The sequence below is a fragment of the Sitophilus oryzae genome, unplaced genomic scaffold (assembly GCF_002938485.1).
Source record: "Sitophilus oryzae breed Bouriz unplaced genomic scaffold, Soryzae_2.0 scaffold_682_pilon_pilon, whole genome shotgun sequence".
In the NCBI taxonomy this organism is placed as follows: Eukaryota; Metazoa; Arthropoda; class Insecta; order Coleoptera; family Curculionidae; genus Sitophilus; species Sitophilus oryzae.
The window spans coordinates 3,052,142-3,075,533 of NW_022147287.1; the positions used below are offsets into that span (position 1 = coordinate 3,052,142).

Here is a 23,392-nt window from a genome sequence, read left to right on the forward strand (position 1 = left end):
ATAAACGTTGGGTCAAAAGTCAATCATTAGGGAGATATCGCAGTACATAGATGGCGGAAAAACAATGTTTTTATTTTTTATCTTGAAAACGAAAAGAGATAGGCTAATAAAATTTTATGGAAGCATTACTGTTATGAAAACTACTCTGAAACACACTTTCTGGTAATTTTTTCACTTTTTTAAAATGAGTGGAAGGGGTTGAAATAAACTACCCCTATCATTCTTGTTAACGAAATTTAAGGAAAAATCGTATCAAACACATGCAAAAAAGTAATTGGATAGTTCAGTTTATTTAGAAAATTTTTTATTTCTTGTGTTTTTTTGATAAAACTCACCGATTTGAAATTAAAAAATAAAATGTAAAGCATTACATGTCAGGGCAGAAAACATTTTTAGATAAAGAAAAAAGGCTTCGGAATAATTAATTGATCGTAAGATAATAACGTATTGCAGTAGAGTATGTCAAATTAAATATTAGAAACATCCTAAAAAGTGACAGCGGTCGACTAGATTTTTTCCTAAGAAAATTACAGCAGCCAACTAGATTCTTTATCTAAAAATGTTTTTTGTCCTGACATGTAATGCTTTACATTTTATTTTTTAATTTCAAATTGGTGACTTTTATCAAAAAAACACAAGAGATAAAAAAGTTTCTAAATCAACTGAACTATCCAAATTAATGTATCTTGCATGTGTTTGATAAGATTTTTCTTTAAATTTCGTTAACAAGAATGATAGGGGTAGTTTATTTCAACCCCTTCCACTCATTTTAAAAAAGTAAAAAAATTACCAGAAAGTGTGTTTTTATAACAGTAATGCTTCTATAAAATTTCATTAGTCTATCGCTTTTCGTTTTCAAGATAAAAAATAAAAACATTATTTTTCCGCCATCTTTGTTCCGCGATATCTCCCTAATGGTTGACTTTTGACCCAACATTTATAAAGCAAACTACCCTTTATTTTTAACAAGGAATCACCCCCTGAAGTTTTTCGCATTTGTTTTGAAACACCCTGTATATGAAATGGGTCAGGTTCCATACCTTAAATACCCCGATGATATTGCCTAGACAATTTCTTCTCAATTACTCTCCTTCAGACAATGTTTCCGAAATAATTTATATGAAATCAATTGAATTTTTGAACTCACTGAATTTATTTTAATTAAAAACCTTTCATCGTCTTCTAGTTTCATCTTTTTCCAAATTAAAGCTTGTCAAAAATAATTTGAGAAATACTATGGGCGAAAAACGGTAATCAGCTTTGGCAATTATTTCAATAGAAAATGAAGTTTGGTTTGGTTTGGTTGGCCCGTACAATAGACATTGGTAATATTGTGTCAACTTTCGCCCATGCTAAAACAAGGAAAAAAGAATTTTAACATGTTCATGTTCCTATTTACATTGTTTATTTTAATTTAGTGTTTTGTTGTTTTGTTTTTATTATTTTTTTTTCTAATTATTTGATATTTTATATGTTTTGGGTTACATATTCTGTGTTGCAGTAATAAATAGTACTATATAAAAATTAATTTGATAATGTTATTTCTAACCTAAAATATGAGTGCATATTATTCAGATTAGTATATAAGTATTGAAATATGTAGGTGTAATAGGGGGCCCGGTAAAATTTTGGCACACAGGCCCGTGAATCTGTTGTCACGCCACTGGACGTTACTAATTGACATCTTGATAGAAACTGCAGACCTGCCGCGTTTTTTTTTCATGTTTTTTGTGTATACTTAGCAAATATATCTGTAAAACTTATATTGTGTTTTATAAAAGAACTCATTTCATATAATATGAACTCTAGACCAATAAAAAGATAATAAAGCTTTTTATCGCTCTGAAGCTTTGCTCTAATGCAGACTTACTGCCGGACTTTCCAATCCAAGGCGGTCTTCCCTATATTCTTCTTTGTCTCATCCGTTAGATTAGAAAGAGACGGATATATACCGTAATATCAATTTATAATGCAAACCGCAATATGGATTAAGGACCGCTTATTAAAGTTTAAAGGATATTAACGGGTTGTAACTTTGGGAAAGAAGGAGCTTTTTGTAATCTTATTTGAGGATAGTTTACATAAAATTTGCAATAGAAGCTTTTGTCTTTAGACATATGTTATGAATAAAGATATTGAAGTATAATAGTTATTTTTTATACAAGACGATAAAATGGTATTTTATCGTCGACCGGGAAAAGATTAATTTCGGGAGACGATAATGCAATTTTATCGTCGTGTATAAAACAATATTTTTTTTCTATAGCGAGTTCCGTTTTAAAAAATAATCAGAAATTATTATTTCGAGGAATTTATTACGAGTAGAAAAAATATTGTGCTGGGTTGGCGCTGGTTTCTATGTAATTTGACAAATAAATAAAGCTGCCTCTTGTTGTCAGTTTTGAGTCAATATTTTTTAATTCTGTTTCGTGTCGATTGCTGATTGAATTGGAGCCAGAAATGGCTCAAAACGAAATAAGTAAATCACCAACAAATATACAGGCTGAGGCGACAAACGCCATATCCAAACTACTTCCATTTAAATCCCGAAAAACTTATGAAAAGGAATACAAAAATTTTCAAAAATGGAAGCTATTAAAAAACGTGCGAGAAGAAATAAAGTTTTTAACCTATCCTCCCTATAAAGTATCATTTAATCTACCCTTGCGGTTGAAGTACTATTTTATCTACTATTTTTGGTAGATATGAGGCAATTTTAACAGTTGCTATGAAAAAAGCACGTTTTTTAATTATAAAATTGTAATTAATTAATTTCACTTAATTTCTAATTTCAGTGGTGGCAGCTCAGGAAATACAAGCTGTGGAAGGAAGAAGTGTTAGCCTACCATGTGACGTAACTCCACCAGGCCATGACAAGGTTTATATGGTGTTCTGGTTTCAACATGGTTCTGGGTATCCCATATACAGGTAAGCCCTGAATAAACATAATAAAATTATCGATTTTAAAATTGTGCTAGGTATACATCCAGCAAAATTATATATTATATTTTTATAATATTTTAGAAAATCGAATACTAGCGATTAGGGAATTGTATAGTAATGATTCATTACTATACATTCAGCATTCATTACTAATGAATGCTAGAGGTAGGAATTCTAGTTCCTTGGGAGGAAATAGTTCTTTAGTTCTAATTTCTCCAGAGGAATAGTTCCTTGAACTAGGTCTTTAGTTCACAATAGTTCCCGACTAATATTATCCCCGTTGCTTGTTAATGGGTTTCTTGTCAGTCAAACTATTCACAGTATGGTCTGTATAATTTTTATAATGTACGAAATATAACTAGACGTGTAATTGTGTATGTTAAAAACATATAGGTAAATTTTATTGCAGATTAAAAAAAATAAAAAAGTTTAAAAAACTATATCACAAATCAGTTGGAGCAAATATTACGAAAATTTTACGAAAAATTGCATTTTTTCTCACTTCAAGTTTTTTGGATATGTCAAAAAATTCAGAATATCTAGTTCGTTAATTTTAGGGACCTAAAGTGAAACATTCCCATACAATATTTAAAGAACAAACTAAAACTCAAAAACAGTATCCACGACAATTTTCTGTAGTAATTACGCCGGCTGTGGCAATAGACAAGGCCGAATCCATCGTCGTCGCCTTGTATTATATCTCGGATTTGCCGACTGAATAGATTCCCGTGAACTAGTCTTTTAATTAGTTCCTTTAGATCCGGATCCGATAACATACGGCTGGCACTCTCCACTCCTGCCTTGCATCGGGCTAGGTCCCGAAATAGGTCCCGAGGAACTAGTTCTTTGAGAAACCAGGAACTAGTTCCTTTCATTCCGGTGTCGGAATAATTCATTGGAACTAGTTTGTTCACGAACTACATACCTCTACTACCGAGGCTACAAAACTGTTGCAAGCTCCATTGATTTGCAACTTTTGTCTCAAAACAGTCGCATCGTGGGCGCTGGGCCTTATTCTGAAAATTCCACACCTGTAATTTTTAACTAATCATAACGTGTTTTTTGACAAATCACCATGGCAACGGATAAATTTTTTAACATGCAAAATATGCGTAAATATTTTGCATGTAGTATGACTTTCAAACCGATTCATTTTTAAAACAAAGAATTTTGTTGGTTTTTCAAGCTGCACAATATTCTTGATTACAACAATCTCCTGGCGACTATTTTCTTTGCTTGCTTGATCGAAGCGAAACATTTTTTTAAGTCGTGCCGCTTGACAGCTTCAAAGCTGAAATAGTTTTTAGGTTTTAGTGTCACTTAGTTGCCATAGTAACTAAATAATCAAGTCGACCAAAAATCGAAAAATTCATTTTAGTTATTTGATTTTCAAACACAATTTGGTATGGAATTTTCTTACCGAATACCACACGAGGTCAAATTAAATCCGGAAATTTGTTCACCTCTAGTGGTATTACTAGTGACAATACAGACCATTTTCAAACACCCTGTAACTATGGAAATGTCAAGTGGACTGACTACAATACGAAACTATAAAAATATAAATAAATAAAACCAAAACAAGCGTTCTGATTTTAAACAGGTAGGTATTCTACCATTTTACAATAATACGTTTGCTCGCGTACTGAGAGCTCTCGCTCCGCTCTCAAAACATAATAAATATTTATTTTACTCCGCAGAACAGACTGGGAAACCGCAAAATGCCAGCGTGCTCTCGAAAAAGCCCGCGTCCTCATTAGACCCGTCAATAGCAAATAACATTAGCATAACAGAATTTATGTATATATGTGTACGTACGGTGCGGTACACGCGTATATATACATATAAATGTATATCAGCGAGCATAATTTAGTGTGTTCTGACATATTTTGCCCGGTTAACACAATAATTTAATTAGTGTCTATCGTCGGTCGGCGCGAGATTCGCTTTTTGTGCTAAACAACGCTGTTGCACTTTCATCATAGTTATCAATTTCGATGTTTATTTACAAACAGTGTAATGTATTGCTCAAAACTCACATCTCTCACAATATCAATTACTCAAAACAATTACCCCATATTTTCTAAAAAAAATATTAATTTGAAAAACAAGACACTTTGACGCTGGACCCTGAACGCTGGACGCGGACGCTGAACAGTGCTTTCCATAAAATCAATAAAATGAAAAATATACGAAATAATATATATGTACTGATTTCTTTCGAAAATCGACAACTATGAAACTATGATCCCTTCCCCGACACAAACGGTACATTATGAGACAGGAAATTGTAGAGAGAAACAAGCCATATAACATAGGATACAACATTTTAATGAACAGTGCTTTCCATAAAATCAATAAAATAAAAATATACGAAATAATATACATGTACTGATTTCTTTCGAAAATCGACAAGTATGAAACTATCATCCCTTCCTTGACACAAACGGTACATTGTGAAACAGGAAATTGTAGATAGAAACAAGCCCTATAACATAGGATACAACATTTTAATGAACAGTGCTTTCCATAAAATCAATAAAATGAAAAATATACAAAATAATATACATGTACTGATTTCTTTCGAAAATCGACAAGTATGAAACTATGATCCCTTCCTGGACACAAACGGTACATTGTGAGACAGAAAATTGTATAAAGAAACAAGCCCTATAACATAGGATACAACATTTTAATGAACAGTGCTTTCCATAAAATCAATAAAATGAAAAATATAGGAAATAATATACAGGTACTGATTTCTTTCGAAAATCGACATCTATGAAACTATGAACCCTTCCTGGACACAAACGGTACATTGTGAGACAGGAAATTGTAGAGAGAAACAAGCCCTATAACATAGGATACAACATTTTAATGAAAAGTGCTTTCCGTAAAATCAATAAAGTGAAAAATATACGAAATAATATACATGTACTGATTTTGCTGGACGCGGACGCTGGACGCGGACGCTGTACGCTGGACGCTGGACGCTGGACGCTGGACGCTGGACGCTGGACGCTGGACGCTGGACGCTGGACGCTGGACGCTGGACGCGGACGCTGGACGCAATCGCTGGGCGCGGACGCTGCACGTGGATGGTTTGACGCTTTGTGATTCTGGGAGTATTTTTTCTATATGTGGGTGCAGGCGGTTTGGCATAATTTTTTCAAGAACTTTTTCTCCTATAGCCAGTAGTGAAATTCCCCGGTAGTTTCCGCAATCATACGCTCTACATTCTACATAGCCGTCAGTTGCGTTTTTTTTTTCTTTTATCGTCTATTGAAATCTTTTCTGAGTCGTTGTACAGATTATATTTACCGACTCCAAATTGATAATATAACAAACAATATATACCGGACAGTATGAAATAAATAATTTTCAATCTAAAGGCCTGCGTTAACGCATTATTAAAAGCGACAAAGAACACCGTTTTTTTTTCATCACGAACGCGTTTAATAGAGCTGCGCCCCATCCTTTTGTCGGATGGCCCTGGCTAGAAACGATTACGTTACGCAATTACCGTAACGTTTGGGCGCGAGTAAAATACGGCAACACGCGAACACCTGTGAACGTGGAACTCATTACGGGGGAGTTTACGAGACAGTTATTGGAGCTCGTTCGGGGCCACTCTCGGCGGTGAGAGAACGCTCCTCGCCGTTTGGCGTACGTTACGAGGCGCCGCGGTTGCCAAATTTTATGCGGCGCTCAGAGTATTAAATGTTGCTGTTGCAAAAAAACGTTTTCCGGTTCTAGAGTTTCGATCTGCTCGGTATCGCTGACAATTATCGATTGGGAACTAGTTTGAATCCTGCAACTACTTCTAGTACAGAACGTTCGCCGGTGATAAAGTATATTTTGAGAATAAAGCTCGGCGCGGCTAATCAAATCGGCCGCAAAAATACGCAAGACGCAACTTCTACACCCTGTATCTCCGAAACTAAGCATTTTAGGACATACATTTATAGGAACTTTTTCACTTATTTTTATCTGCAGAATGTGCCGCCGCAGTGTCCGGAATACAGTTCGGACCCCCCTGTATAGATGCTCTGTTTCTTTAAAATACACTCACTACAACAGACTCCCCCATGCCATTACGAGCCCGACCTAATACACCGAAAACAATCGATACACCATCAATCAACTCTCCTTTACGCTATATTTACGTTCTTTGTGCGAACAAATAGAGTAAAACAATATTAATACCGGAGCTCATGAAGCGAACGGGCGAAAAAGTTTACAAAATGGCGTCGGCCTGGCTGGCCTTTTACCCGTTCCATGGCATCATATATTACTTTCCTAATATCGCAGATTGACTTTTTAAAAATATTAGAAAAATGGGTGCTCGTTGTAGCGCGTTTATCACTCGCTTCGTTTATTTTGTCGATTTTTGGTTCAGAATTTACTCGTCGTCGCGATGGCAAGGTGACGCTTTTTTCAATTTGACATTGTCAGTTGATTGATTAATAAATAATACAGATTGGCAGGAGAAGCGATGGGACAGATTAAAGTTAGGTTCATATACACGCAAAGTGCGAATATTGTTGTTATTGGTCGGTTTCAAAAAATACGGAGGCGGCAAAATTGACAGAAAGTGGTTTTCAACATTTTGCGAATTCGCATAATTTCTTAGATCTTATAAACTATGTTTATATGTATATTACACACGGTTTTGTTTACGGGACTTAGAAAAGACGCAATAGGTAATACGTAATACGTAATACGTAATACGTAATACGCAAGACGCAAGACGCAAGACGCAAGACGCAAGACGCAAGACGCAAGACGCAACACGCAACACGCAACACGCAACACGCAACACGCAAGACGCAACACGCATCACATAACACGCATCACGCAACACGCAACACGCAATACGTAAGACGTAAGACGTAAGACGTAAGACGTAAGACGTAAGACGTAAGACGTAAGACGCAAGACGCAAGACGCAAGACGCAAGACGCAAGACGCAAGACGCAACACGCAACACGCAACACGCAACACGCAACACGCAACACGCAACACGCAACACGCAACACGCAACACGCAACACGCAACACGCAACACGCAACACGCAACACGCAACACGCAACACGCAAAACGCAACACGCAACACGCAAGACGCAAGACGTAATACGCAAGATAAAAGACGCAAGACGCAATACGCAAGACGCAAAACGCAATATGTAATACGCAAGATAAAAGACGCAAGACGCAAGACTCAATACGTAAAACGCAAGATAAAAAACGCAAGACGCAAAACGTAATACGCAAAACGCAATACTAAAGACGCAAGACGCAATACGTATTGCATCCTCTATCAAAGAATTAAATCTAAATTATTCTATTACCACAGAAACGCCTTTTGATTTTTAGGACTTTTCAACCGCATTTTCATGTTTTTGTTAGTTTTCTTTAAATCGGTATGGAAATTTTTAAAAAGTATAAACGTGATTAAACTTTTAGAACAAGTAAAAATTTTGATAAAGAATGCATTTTTCTCAAAATGTCAATAATAAAAAAATATTCCTCTTATAAAGATAAATTCGTTATGCTTTTAGCATGTTAAATATGTTTAATTTATAGCATTTTTAAACCAATATGTCAATTTGAACCATATGTAGACTCAATAGTAAGCAATTTAAATGATTTCCTCGCCATCAAAATCAAAACGCCATTTGAGTTTTGACGGCCTTTATCTGCCGTCTGCCCCAATAAATATCTTAAAAGCGATACACAAATAATTTAATGCGTTCTATCACGCTAACCCCCCGCAATTTATAGCTTGCGTCGTTGCGGTATAACTTTAAAACCAAAAGACGAAAAAAACCGTCGAATGTAAGTTTAGAGGTTACGATAAAACCAAAATAGGGGGCGTTACGGACGCTCCGTTGTAAAAATTTGAATTTATGGATTTTTTTATTGGTCGTTTCGGCGCCGCTGGCCGGCAGATTAAAACAAAGTTTGCGCCCATCGTCAATCTAATCTTTTTGCGTTTTTTATTGCGCATTATAAATTATCTGGCTGATAAATGGTTTTTTGCATTTTTTTCGTGTGTTATTATTGGACTTTTGTCATATACAGGGTGTCCCAGAAATAAATGCAAATAACTTAACTAATTGTATAGTTCGACTCCAGAAACACGCCCTTGATGTTTTTTTTGCAAAAAATATTTGAAAATTTTATATTTTTCTTGACACTTTCCGGAAAATATTGAATAACTTTTGAGTGCCGCTTGTTCAGTTTTAAGTTATGTCATGTTGAGAATGTCAACAATGCCATGTCGGAAATGTCGACAACGCTATGTCGAGAATGTAAAGTATGTCGACAATATCATGTCGAGAATGTCGACAGTATCATGTCGAGAATGTCGACAATATCATGTCGAGAATGTCGACAATACCATGTCGAGTATGTCGACAATACCACGTCGGGTGTGTCGACAATACCATGTCAAGAATGCCGACAATGCAATGTCAAAAATGTCGAGAATGTCGGAAATGTCGAGTATGTCGACAATATCATGTCGAAAATGTCAACAATGCCCTGTCGGAAATGTCGAGTATGTCGACAATATCATGTCGAAAATGTCGACAATACCATGTCGAGTATGTCGACAATATTATGTCGATAATGCCAAGAATGTGGCTAATGTCATGTCGAGGATGTAGAGTATGTCGACAATAGAATGTCGAGTATGTCGACAATATCGTGTCGAGAATGTCGACAATATCATGTCGAGTATGTCAACAAAACCATGTCAAGTATCTCGACAATACCATGTCGAGAATATCGACACTACCATGTCGAGTACGTCGACAATGCAATGTCGGAAATGTCGAGTATGTTGACAATGCAATGTCGGAAATGTCCAGTATGTCGACAATATCATGTAGAGAATGTCGACAATGCAATGTAGGAAATGTCTGTTCAACATAAAAAGACTCAAGGCAAAAACACGTACAAAATTCATCACAGAACTTCAATACGCTGATGACTGCGCTCTAGTTGCAAAGACGTTACAACAATTGCAAGAAATATTAAACACATACCTGGGCATACGAGGCTTTGGGCCTTAAGCTAAACATCGACAAAACTAAAATCATGTGCGCTCCCCCGGAAGATCACAACAATGCTATAAAAATTGGAGAACTATTGGAATATGTGGCGGAATTGAATTACCTCGGCAGTTTGATTTCGGAAAAGGCCAATATTGATTCTGAATTCTTTTAATTTTGAAAATTAAAAGACAGAGTTTTCTACAATCATGACTTGAGTACAAAAACGAAACTTGCAGTGTACCGAGCAATTATAATCCCCACCATATTATATGGGAGCGAAACCTGGGTGCCGTACCGCCGACACATGAACGACACAGTTTGTTGCTGATTTGTCGCCGTTTTGTTTCCAGTTTGTTGCTGATTTTTTGCCGTTTTGTTTCCGTTTTGTTTTCACTTTGTTGCCATTTTGTTTCCGAATTGTTTCTATTTTGTTGCCATTTTGTTTCCATTGCTGCTGTTTTGTCGCCATTTTGTTTCCGATTTGTTTCCACTTTGTTGCTGGTTTGTCGCCACTTTTTTTCCATTTTGTTTCCGATTTGTTTCTATTTTGTTGCTGATTTGTTGCCATTTTGTTTCCATAGTACAACTATAAAATGTCCTAAAAGGAAGAATATTTAAAAGAATCAAAATTTTAAAAAATACTCTAATTTTTCATCAAAAAAATGATCTTTTGAAAGCGATAATAATATTTTTTCTCGTCTTCTATAAGATGTCTCACATTAAAATATTCTTCCGGATTTTAAGGTTTCAAAAACATCTGTCAATTTAAACAGTCGTAATGGGAGAAAAAGCAGACATTCAAGACGTTTGTATAAGTGAAGACAGAATACCAGAATTCTTCTAATAAAATTCTATAAAACAAATTTCATGGTAATTAAAGTTAGCTCAATCAAAATCAATCTCTTCCACAGCCGTGATATCCACTTTGAACGATGATTTAGATTAATTCAAATAAAGAAAGAAATGAACGATGAAAGAACTAATGTAATTTCTGAATCCTTACACAGAAATCATCACAGACGAAAAGAACAAAAATATATTTCCCGTTTTGCCCGCGAGACTGCTTCGCTCGCTATGGCTGCCAAGATTAATGTTTTCCTTTCGTAGAAACGACCTTATAAAACTACCATAAAAGCCCTTTAAACATTTTTTAATATGGATCCATTTAGACTTTTCATATCTGGTATTATATGAAAGAGGCGTTGTATGGCTTATACGACTCGCATCTATTAATATTGAGCTGCTTGCTATGTGCCAGATCCAGATTACTTCTTCCATTTGCGTGCCTAGGGGGAGGAAAAGCTTTTGATATTGATCCAAACCAGTTAAAATTTGGTTTATTGTAAATTGTATCAGGAAAGATGATTCTTCTATTTCTTTTGATTTAAAATTTGAAATGTGGTGCTGTAACATTTTATTAATGATAAATGAATATAAAACAGAATTGATGAGATTCAAAATAAAACAACAAATATAATACATAAATATAACTTTAAGAAAGCAAAAAAAATCACATCTAAACTGTTTAAAAAAAGAAAACGCGAATACAAAATACCATCAAAAATGAAGAAACAATATATCATGCCTTATTTTCATCTAAGAATTTATACCGGGTGCGTCTCAAAAGTGGCTCACTCCTATAACATTTTTATTTATTTTTCAGATAAAAAAACGAGATTTGTTATGCTAGTATTTGACATAAATTAGGATTGATTGACGTATTCAATTGTTTTTGGTCACCTCCTGTTTCACCGGAAATTACTAGAACTTTTGATTTTTAAACGACATCCTCGGTATTTTTTTATTTTATTCAGTAGAAAATGACACTCACAATAGCATGACATATCACATGTCAACTTTTGACATTTTCGCATATGGTTGGGAAATTGTAACATGCAGTTCATAACGACAATTATTTGACTCGAAACGCCAAGTGTGTAGTACCAAATTATTCGTAAAAAACCTTTTTCCAAATATGCTAATGAGCTACCCTCGTTCCATTTGAAAAAATTAACTATGATTAAAAATACGATATGAGCATCTTTTAACCGGCCAGAACAAGACACTAAAAACATTAGACGATCAAATATATTTTACCAAGGCTCCTTGATTAAAAATTAAATCCAGGATACTCTAGATTGAAATTTAAATACGATTTTTTTCTAAGCGAAGATGTCAAAAGTTGTCATATGATATGTCATTCTATTCAGAGTGTCGTAAAAGTGTAAGTAAAAAAATACCTAGAGTGCCATTTAAAAATCAAAAGTTTTAGTAATTTCCGGTGAAACAGGAAGTGACCAGTAACAATTGAATATGTCAATCAATCCTAATTTATGTCATATACTAACATACCAAATCTCGTTTCTTTATCTGAAAAAATAAAAAAGTTATAGGCATGAGCCACTTTTGAGATGCACCCGGTATATTGCATTATGTCGATCTTTTCTCTTTATTTTCATTTCACTTCTCTATTCCTTGCCAGTAAATCCGATTTCCTTTTGATTTCATGAAAAAAAACAACTTAACGCCACCACAAAAGAAAAATAAATTCCGAATATCTCCGGAACATAATCCTATATTTTAACGAGTTTGACGTAGGTACATATTATCTGTCATGTCATTAATACAAAAACCTATTCTAAAATAATACGAGTTTGCAAAAAACTTCCTTTGCTTTTAATGAGACGAAATTCAGCCACTGGATTTTTTTAATAGAAGCTGGAAGATTAAAAGGGACTGAAGATTTTTTGTGTGTGGTTTAGACAAGGTTTTGAAAAATGAAGCATGGATACTTGATAAATTAATTTAATAAATTAATTTGACCCCCCTAAAACTACATTAGTATATTTTATGATATTGTACAGGGTGTTTCAAAAATCACGTGCCTCGTGAAAATATCTCTCGCGAGAAAATTCCTTAGATAAAAATAAGGTATATTTCTTATACCGTGCTGGCAACTGTTACTCTTGGATCGGTATTTACATGTGTGGAAGTAAGTCGCATAGGGATCTTATTAAGTCGGAGTGAGAGAAATGCGACGGAGTGCTGTTGCGGCGTTGCCGGTAATCTTGCCTTTCCCTATCAAGTAAAGTAAAATCACGATCGCAAACCGCTTATTTTTAAAATTATTATTTTAAAAGATAACTAGATCAAATCATTAGAAAAGTTTCTAAGCATCTGAAATGGAATTATAAGGATATCTTCAAGGTGTCATTTTTTTTATAACGAGAAAACGTCAGTAATCGCGATAACTCAAGAACCACTTTATATATTGAACCTTTTTTTTATTTTGAAGATAGGATCTTTTACAATATGTTTACATAAGAAAAATTCGATAAGGTTGTTTTTTTCCATTCAAAAATTGTAAACAACCCATCTATTTACTTTTAGAGCATAGCAATTTTCTGCAGTCGTGTAACTTTTTTATTGATAAAGATTTTCACTTACTGTCTATAAAGAAAATACAGCAGAAATATTAAGAAAGTTTTTGAAAAAACTACAATCAATTATTTCTAATAGATTTGGAGATATCGATTTTTGAATTTAGAGTTCTAATAGCGCGGCCACTGTCAAACACCAACTCAATTCCACTTATTTTTACCAAAAATGCAAGTGTTTCTAGCTTGCACTTAGAAATCTTCAAGCTATAGGGAAAATTACAACGACTCGTTAATAAATAAACAAATAATAAAATATCACGAGATGTAATTAAATCGTGAAGCTGAACGCATGATGTACACCTTTCCCTAGAACTTTAAGTACTGACAGAGGTACTGATTGGGTCGACCGGTCAACGACAATAAATCTGCTATATCCCCTTCCACGTCTTTTTACAATGTGAACAGTTTCTCAATTCATTTCATACGTTTGGCAACGTGTTTACTGTTCTCTCCGTTCTCTCTTTGTTCAGTACATTATAAACGCCATTATACTCTTCTTACATACGGAAATCTCGACCCAAGACTAACCTTTGCCAGCCCTTAGTATCTGTCACAGTGAAAGTCGGAAATTCAGTGATTGTTAACATTATTCCTCTATTTTACAACAGGTGGCAACCGCGCTAACTGAATCTTTCAAACTCACTGCTATCGTCCAGGGAATGCTAGCATTCACTAGTATAAGTTGGTTTCAAAAATAGCTGTTGAACTTTTACTGGCGTATTCTTAGCAAATCAGTGAATGTGAGGTATTATTAGTAATTGTTAACGATCACTGATTTCCAACTTTTAATATAACATATCAGTATACAAGTATGTCCCCGGATTGTCTTTACAAGAGGAAAAACATTTTTATTATTGATGTTTTCAAAAAATGCGTTCTTCATAAAAATGTTTGCTTGTCCTAAAATGGATAATTCCGTTTATACTTTTCCAAACTTCCATACTGTTTTAGAGGAAATTAAAAAAAACATGAAAATATACATCTATCCATCAAAAAATAAAATCGAAATTATATTACCATAGAAACATGTTTTGAATTTTAGGACTTCAACCATATTTTCAAGTTTTTTTGGTAAAAACGGTAAAACGCTAAAAACGGTAAACAAAAATAAAAAAAGAAATTAAAAAAAATTGAAAGGTATGAACCCTTTATGAACCGAATTAACCATTAACCAGAACAAGCAAACACATCCAAAAAGAAAACTCTACTCTCTAACTCCCAGTGGATGACACACCAAGAATTTTTGAGAAAAAAAACACCAAAAAACTTTAAGAAAACCCTTCATCACTGTATTATTGAGCAACAAAAAGAATTGGAATAGGGAAACGTGGTTTGCTGATGCTTTCAAAACCAAATAAGGAACAGGGATAAGAATATTTTGGCCGAAAACTAAATACTCCGAATCAATAGGTACCTACCTCAGCATCCTTCAGGCAGATACATTGGCGTAACTACAGGGGTGCCCGTGGGTGCCCCCCCCCCACTCAGATACTGCTGGGCACTCCTCAGAAATCTTGAATTATGACACTTGGCTATGCATTAATTTTTATTTGCTTGTGATGTAGTAAAAATGAGGTTTTCTAGTTTTGTTTAGTTAATATTACTTTGTTGTGTTCAAAAAATGCGTTAATTTTTATTTTTTTAGAAAAAATTTGTAGGTAATTAAATAATCTACGGGAACACGGGTTTGATAACCAAGTCTATGAAATTTATAGATAGATAGATTATAATTTATAGATAGATATTCATGCAAAGCTTTTATTAAAAAATGTGTTTTTTTAAATTATTCTTCATTTTTTAAAAAACAAAAGCACTAGGCCCCCCCTGGGTTCAAACCCAGGCTCCCCAGGCTCTCCCCAGGATGAATTGCTAGTTACGCTAATGGGCAGATATCTACGCTTTCGAAAAATGCGTACCACTTATGTTAGATAGGAAGACACCTGTTGCCGAGTTGTCGTCGTTCGTTGATCGGAGATGAAGGACTAGCCTCTGTAAAACAGTCTCAGATACTGGCTTTTGTCAAATCCCTAAGACTCAGTGACTTATAACTCAAGAAAGTTACACAAATGATCTACAAATCCTCACAGAAAAAAATTAAAAAAAAAACTAAATAATTTTTTTTAAATAAAATCATAATGAACCCTTTTAGAGTTTGACTTATTTTTAATTACCTTAACGGGTGTCTAAAATACGGGAAGAAAAACGCCAATAACACCTTTCTCTGAGCCCTTCGACGTCATTTTAATTATACACCGGAGACGTGCGAAAGAAGCCCTTAAACGTAATAAGAAGGGACATTTTAGAAGTCGGTCCAAGACTTAGTAAACAATCAAAAACTTTTTGACAACTTACTAAATTCGTTGTGTTAAAGGATTTTCTTCCGATCGCCTGTTTTTTCTCTGACAAAAGTGCCAGCAAATTAGAAAATTTATGTTGAAAAATGCTTTGTCTTAATTTAGTCAAAAAATTGTACGTGTATTTTTGAATAATGTTAATCAATGTTAAAAATCTTTTTAGCAGGAGAGTTTTAAATTATTATTTGAAGGTTTCTGGATATTCTGTCATATTATTAAAATGAAATAAGAATCTTTTCTTGCAGAAAAATCTTACATAAAAATTATGTTTGTCTGGTTGTCTCTTAACAAATTCTAAATAAAATCTAAAATTTTGATGTATTTTAAATTTGAATATATTTTGTTCTAGTTGGTCTTTTTTACTGATACTTCAAATATTAGTTAGCCAAATTATTTGACGTGGTTTTTAGCTATTTTTTAAATTAAAAAAGAAAATCCTCATCTGTATATTATAAGAAGAAAAACAAAATATTGATATTTGGACGAAACAATGGTTTGGATCACCCTGTGGAATGGTTCAAGAAAGTAAAAAATGTAAACACCGCTTTTCTCGGTAGTTTGTCCTTTGATTCATTTCCATAGCGTTATTTTTATTACAGATATTCGCTTTTGAAAATGTCAGTAATGATTTACAGCAATTTTTGCATTAACAGTATACCTTTGTTTTTGGTCCTCATAAACAACCAGCTCGACGAAATAATGGTTATTATTTTTGTAATGTCACTCTCATTGAAAATATACAGGGTGAGTTTCTTACGATGTTCTCTATGGGTATCTCGGAAACTACTGGAGATAGAGAGTCGGTTAAATGAGGAAAGAATTGCAGTTTTGTGGGGTCATAAATATTCGCCTTTCAGATTTTTGAAAAAGTTCATGGCTTACTAGATATTTCGAAAAAAACAAATTTCGGCTATTTTAAAAATTGCCTCTAATTCCATTATAAGCTATTTTAGACAAAAAGTTTTCAGTTAAAAGTTGTAGATAATCACATCCTTAATGAGACCGTGTCCTCCGTCTTTTTCTAAAGCCTGTCATTTTTGATATATGACACAAACATATGTTTTTTTAAATGGAAACCATAGTTGGCCATGACTTCATAAAAAGCGCCATTTTTTAAGATTTTTAGCGATATAAGCTATAATATGTTTTCTTCGAAAAATTACTGAGTTATAGCCAATTCTTATCATTTTTAAACAATTTCACTTAGTTAGCCATGGAAACAAGTTTAATCGTCTTTGATGCTCTCATAAATGTGAAGCTGTCACCTCCAATCTTTGTAAATTAAAATAAACAAAAATAATTGTAAATATGAATCAAGAAAATCGTGTAGGATTATTGGTTCAACCTTTCTTGGCCATACATTTTCGAGGATACGTTGACCGGTGAATGTTATGTTTTTTAGAGAACGGTTTTCAAGACATGTTAGTAAAGTTAAATTTAGTTATAGCCAATTCTTATCTTCCTTGACTAATTTCACTTAGATTGCCATTACTTTCCGCCATTGTTTTGAGTTGCATCTTTTTAAAACTGAATTACTACTTATTCTCACAAAAGGACCGGTCGACTTAATTTAACTTTTCTCGTACCGCCACTTTGATTGCCTCTCTTAATTCATAAGTTCTTTTGTAAACCCTTATTGTTAATTATACCGCATAAAAAAATCTAAAATGGATAAGTCAGGTGATAGAGGAGACCCATGTAATTAGTCCACCTCTTCCTATCCCTGCGTTTGTATAATTATGATATAAATAATTTTTAAAATTTCTTTCATTATGAAGGATGGGGGATGGTGTGTCATACTGAAAGTCATGTTGGAACCACTCTATTGATGCGCGAGTATCTACACGCTTTTCTTCATTTGAAAAATTCATATTTACAATTTTTGTTTATTATAATTTACAAAGTTTGGATGTGACAGCTTAACATTTCTGAGATCAACGGTGATTGAACTTGTTTCCATGGCTAACTAAGTGAAATTGTTTAAAAATGATAAGAATTGGCTATAACTCAGTAATGTTTCGAAGAAAGCATATTATAGCTTATATCACTAAAAAGCTTAAAAAATGGCGCTTTTTATGAAATCATGGCCACCTATGGTTTCCATTTAAAAAAACATATTTTTGTGTCATATATCAAAAATGACAGGCTTTAGAAAAAAACGGAGGACACGGTCTCATTAAGGATGTCATTATCTACAACTTTTATCTGAAATTTTTTTGTCTAAAATAGCTTATAATGGAATTAGAGACAATTTTTAAAATAGCCGAAATTTGTTTTTTTCGAAATAACTAGTAAGCCATGAACTTTTTCAAAAATCTGAAAGGCGAATATTTATGACCCCAAAAAACTGCAATTCTTTCCCCATTTAACCGACTCTCTATCTCAAGTAGTTTCCGAGATATCCATAGAGAACCTCGTAGGAAACTCACCCTGTATATTATTATTATTATTATTGTTTATTGACTGTTACTGTGGCAGAAATGGTTTCAGGTTCAGAAGTTGATTTCTGCCATGTTAAATTAAAGCAACAATACCCGATACAACTCCTATGACATTACAAAATCAATAAAAAAATACTTTATAGGTGTATCGATTTGGACCAAAACGCACTGGCATGCTTTTAATGCTGAGATTGATATTAACATCAGTTATTATTGACTTCTTTAAAAACAAATCGAACAAAAAAAGTTATTGAGATGAATCAGAAAACAAACTATTAAGAATAGGTGCATTTTGATGATAAAATCATTTTTAAATTCTTTACTTTATTACATCATTCTACAGAGTTCTACAACATTTTTTTTTTTCGTGTAAAAGACAGATCAAAACTTTGTAGCCATTTTTATAATTGCTTTTGCAGTACAGTACACGGTTTCTGGTCAAATAAACAGCATTGATGAGCCTTGAAAGATGTCTTAGAGCAAAATATTAAAGATATATTTACTAAAGACTATAATAACAAAAAGCAATACTATTTCTGATAAAACCCAGCCTTGGTATAATTTCATCCCTCTTAAGTTTGAAATGAGAGGAATAAACATTTTGCTTTTCTATTATGCTTTATTATCCTTTGAATAACATTCTTTTATTATTATACGGTTTCTGGATTTAGTATAAAACGGCCTCGAAGAATGGTATAAATAATAGGTTCAAAGACAAGGATATATAATATTAAATAAATATCAAAAGAATTACCTTTAAGACAGAATCAAAGTTATTAGCTTTGTTAAGGGATTTTAAGATTAGTGATTTATACAGATGCTAAAAAACAAGCACTAGAAATAGTTTTGCAAATTAGGCTAATCCAATGACGCCAACTTTTTTGGTTTCTCTTTTTCCTAACAATTTTTAAGTTTTGGCTTAGTTATTTGTGAAATCATCATATTTATCAATGTAAGAAATATTCTTTTTTAATACAACAACTATATTGGTCAACATGAAAAAGGGGTACTTACCCAATCGTGCTTATTTTCGTTTTAGCATTAAAAGGCAAGGTTAGAAATTGAACGTAATCGGCGAAGTAATTTTTAATCAATACAGAATCACATTTTTGAGGACATTGTTGAGTTTTTTTATTTATTAAATATCAAAAACGGTACAGTTGGACGATTCCAGAATACTGTTAATCAGGATGTAACACAAGAAGATTGAACTATACAGGGTGGCCCATCGAAAACGTTCCGCAAGGCATAACGACTAGGGTAATCTTTTTTTCAAAAAATCCAAAAACACGTCAATTTTGTTTGTGAGGGGGACAACTTTTGCCCCAAAAATGATTGCGAAATCTCCAACCCTCTGAGCGGGGGTGTCATCCCCCAACTTTTTTCAAATGGGAATGGAGGTCAAGTGGCGCCGCAGTGAAAAGAGCTTTCTATTCTCTATATTTCCCCGCCTCGTTTTTGAAAATCGGTCGAGTCATTGAGGAAATATGAAGGATTGAAATTTGAAAAGTTTATTTAAACATTTATCAGAGGAAATGATAAGGATAAATTCCTTCTTCCTTTTGCCTTGCGAAACGTTTTCGATGGGCCACCCTGTATATTTGATACCAATTAAACTTTTAGTTACGTAATCAAGGGCGCGACTTTTAAATTCATTGTTGCCAACCATGGGCATTTTCGGCGCCAGGCTGACTAACTGGAATTTAAATTTCGTGCTGGAGATTCAGGTGGTAGCTCTGCTGTAAAAAATGTTAAGTTGCCGTTTAAATTTATTTATTTATTTCCTGATATTGTCTTTCGTTTTGGCCCTTTAGTTTTGTATAAACATATATCACAGTCATATGAACTTAATATGATAAGTTCATATAAATATTTGTACATTTTACCTTTAGAATGTATAAAACAATTCTAGAACTTGTCATATTGTATATTCTACATACGTTACAGTACATAATTATTTAAAACACTTTTTAAATAAAAAAGTATAAACCTTTATAATAATAATTAACTTCGTTATTTTAATTCAGGCGTTCCTATTACTTCAAACGTTCCACTTTAACCCATATCTGTCTGTTTCTAGCATCGGTGTCATTAAATATTCAACAGTACAGTGTGGCGATGTATTGTTAACGAGAAAATGATAAATGGGAAGGATTTTCGATGAATAGTGTCAAAAATCGATACATAGATGCATTTCTAAGGGTTTTAGGATTTCTTAAGGGCATCATCAATAAGGGCGTCTTAGAAACCACATTTTAAAATTATATTTTGAGTCAATTTAAGATCCGAATGCATTCATAAGGTCTAAAGGCCTCCGGAAGCGATCAATTTTTTCGCACGGTTTTCCTGCACTAAGTTTTTTTTTGAAAAACTATGTTGAAAATTTTGTATTTTTCGATTTTTCTCTATAAGATAATAATCAAATTATTTGAAAATTTCAAATTTTTTGATTTTTTTTTTGGAAATTGTTTTAATCTTTAGTTAAAAATCATAATATCTTAGCAACATTCCACAATAAATTAGCGCACCACAAAAAAATAACCAAAAGTTTAAGTTAAGTTTTTGTCAAATCCACTTATCCGATTTGTACGATTTTTTTTTGAATGATAGGTTATTCTTTCCACAATGTTGCTATACTAACTGTATTTTGATAGGAACCCTTTTTATACTAATGCCGGATGTAGCAATTATAACGTGTTTTTTTAATAAAATTTGTGACACCCTGTAAAGTTGATCAGTTACAGTATCAAGTTAAAATTGAAATCACATTTTAGCCTTATTTTTTTACATTTTGTTTTTGTTTTATTTGCTCCATTATTTTGCTTATTACACGAGAAACAACATTTTATAGGATAACATGATTTAATATTGGTTTTAATTAGCATTTTTCCATTTTACTCACTAAAGTAAGTTGCAGGCTATGGAAAAACACGGTTTACCAGTAAATGTCAAATAGAGATGCTTGTTGTCAGTGTCAGTCGTTTTCGTCCTTTTATTATATCAAAAATTTGCAACGTGCACGTGAAACAAGAAATCTTACTGGCGAAGAATGTGCTCAAGCATTAATATTGTCTGAGAAAGGTTGGAGCTACCGAAGAATTGGTAAACGATTTAATGTAACTCACCTAACCATTTCACGAGTTATACAATGGTATAGAGATACTGGGAGTAATTGTCGCAGGCCGGGACAAGACAGGAATCGAAGAACCAATCCGATTCAGGAACGTTTTTTAAAACTCTCAACATTAAGACAACGTTTCGTAACAGCTCGGACCCTTCGAACTCAGCTCAGAGATACTAATGGTCTACAAGTTTGCACAGAAACTAGCATCTCTATTTGACATTTACTGGTAATCCGTGTTTTCCATAGCCTGCTACTTACTTTAGTGAGTAAAATGGAAAAATGTTAATTAAAATCAATATTAAATCATGTCATCCTATAAAATGTTGTTTCTCGTGTAATAAGGAAGATAATGAAGTAAATAAAAAAAAAAATGTAAAAAAAAGATAAGGCTAAAATGTGATTTCAACTTGATACTGTAACTGATCAACTCTACAGGGTGTCAGAAATTTTATTAAAAAAACACGTTATAATTGCTACACCCGGTATTAGTATAAAAAGGGTTCCTATCAAAATACAGTTAGTATAGCAACATTGTGGAAAGAATAACCAATCATTCAAAAAAAAATCGTCCAAATCGGATAAGTGGTTTTGGCAAAAACTTAACTTAAACTTTTGGTTATTTTTTTGTGGTGCGTTAATTTATTGGGGAAATGTAGATAGTAGATTAAATTTACAAGAAAGAAAACCCAGAGAAGATCCAGTGGTTCTCAAAATTTTAGACCTTTTTGAAAAACAGTAAAGTCAAAATATGTTTCTTTTATCGAGATCTACCAGCCCTAAAAATATTTTCATCTTAGTCAATAATTTTAAAAAATCAGCTAGAATTTATTATTTATTTTTGGCATTAAAATATTTAAATTGAACAACTCAGACTTTAAAATAACCTTTTTATATTCAAGCATTTTGGGAATTACCTATCAATAAAAGTTAAAATAAAATGCAATTTAGCACGGAACAATTTAAATTTTAAATATTATTTCGAACAGACGATCGCTCTGGATTATAAAAAGTTTATAACGAAAATAATTAATACAGAAAAATGTGACAATCCGCTTATAAAATAAAATAACACACTTCTATTATTTTTGTGATGATAAATTTGATTTATCGGTAATACCTGGTACGTTACAACTTCGTGTTTGAAAATTTTCATTATTTTAAATAAAATGAATAATATACAGTATGTCCCCCCTTGTCTTTATTAGAGAAAATCTTTTTTATTATTGATATTTTGTTTAAAAAAAGCGCTTCTATGGTAATATTAATTCGTTTTTATTCTTTGATAGATTGTTGTTTATAGAATTTTAATTAATGTAATATTTTTTGTTAATTTTTTTTAAAAAGCACAAAATTTATTTAGTTCAATGCTACGGAAAGGGCGTTTATAGCTATCGGAAAATATTATACTTAACAGAACAACAGCAAAGAATATGGCGTTAATCAAAATTGGTAATAACAATCAGCATCTATCAAAGAATGAAATGGAAATGATATTATTATAGAAACGCTTTTTGATTTTTAGGATTTTGAAAAAAATCAATATTTTCACGTTTTTTAATTTTCTCCAAAACGGTGTGGAAATTTGGAAAATTATAAAGTGGATTACAATTTTAGAACAAGCAAAATTTTTATGAATAATGCATTTCTCTTAAAATGTCAATAATAAAAAAGTTTTCCTTTTGTGAAGACAATCCAGAGACGTATGTTATGTATGGTTCTTCTCTATCTCTGTTCTCTGTTCTTCAAAAATATCTGGAGTGGTTGGTGAAGATATTAAAAAAAACTTTTTTTCTTAAAACTTTGCAACATTGTATCCTAAAAACGAAGAATTTTGGAACACATATTGATATCAACTATTTAACTTACAAATATTTAAAAAATTACCCTGCAAATTATAGGACAATTATTCAGAAACACCCTGTATATTTGAGTATACATAAATAATCCACATACAAGTTACACGATTTATTTTTGATATTATTCTTAATAACCACAATATTTCAATATATGATTCGCATTTTGTTATAAT

The 23,392-nt window shown here is 32.9% G+C and overlaps 1 protein-coding gene across 1 annotated transcript in view; it reads left to right on the top strand.

Moving 5' to 3' along the window:
- Positions 1-2,460: 2,460 nt before the first annotated feature.
- LOC115888043 (nephrin-like) overlaps positions 2,461-23,392 on the top strand; it is a 162,266-nt gene continuing 141,334 nt past the window's right edge. The window contains exons 1-2 of the mRNA XM_030907611.1: positions 2,461-2,479; positions 2,796-2,928. Of these exons, the coding sequence (XP_030763471.1) occupies positions 2,461-2,479; positions 2,796-2,928 (152 nt within the window). The remainder of the gene's footprint in view (positions 2,480-2,795; positions 2,929-23,392) is intronic.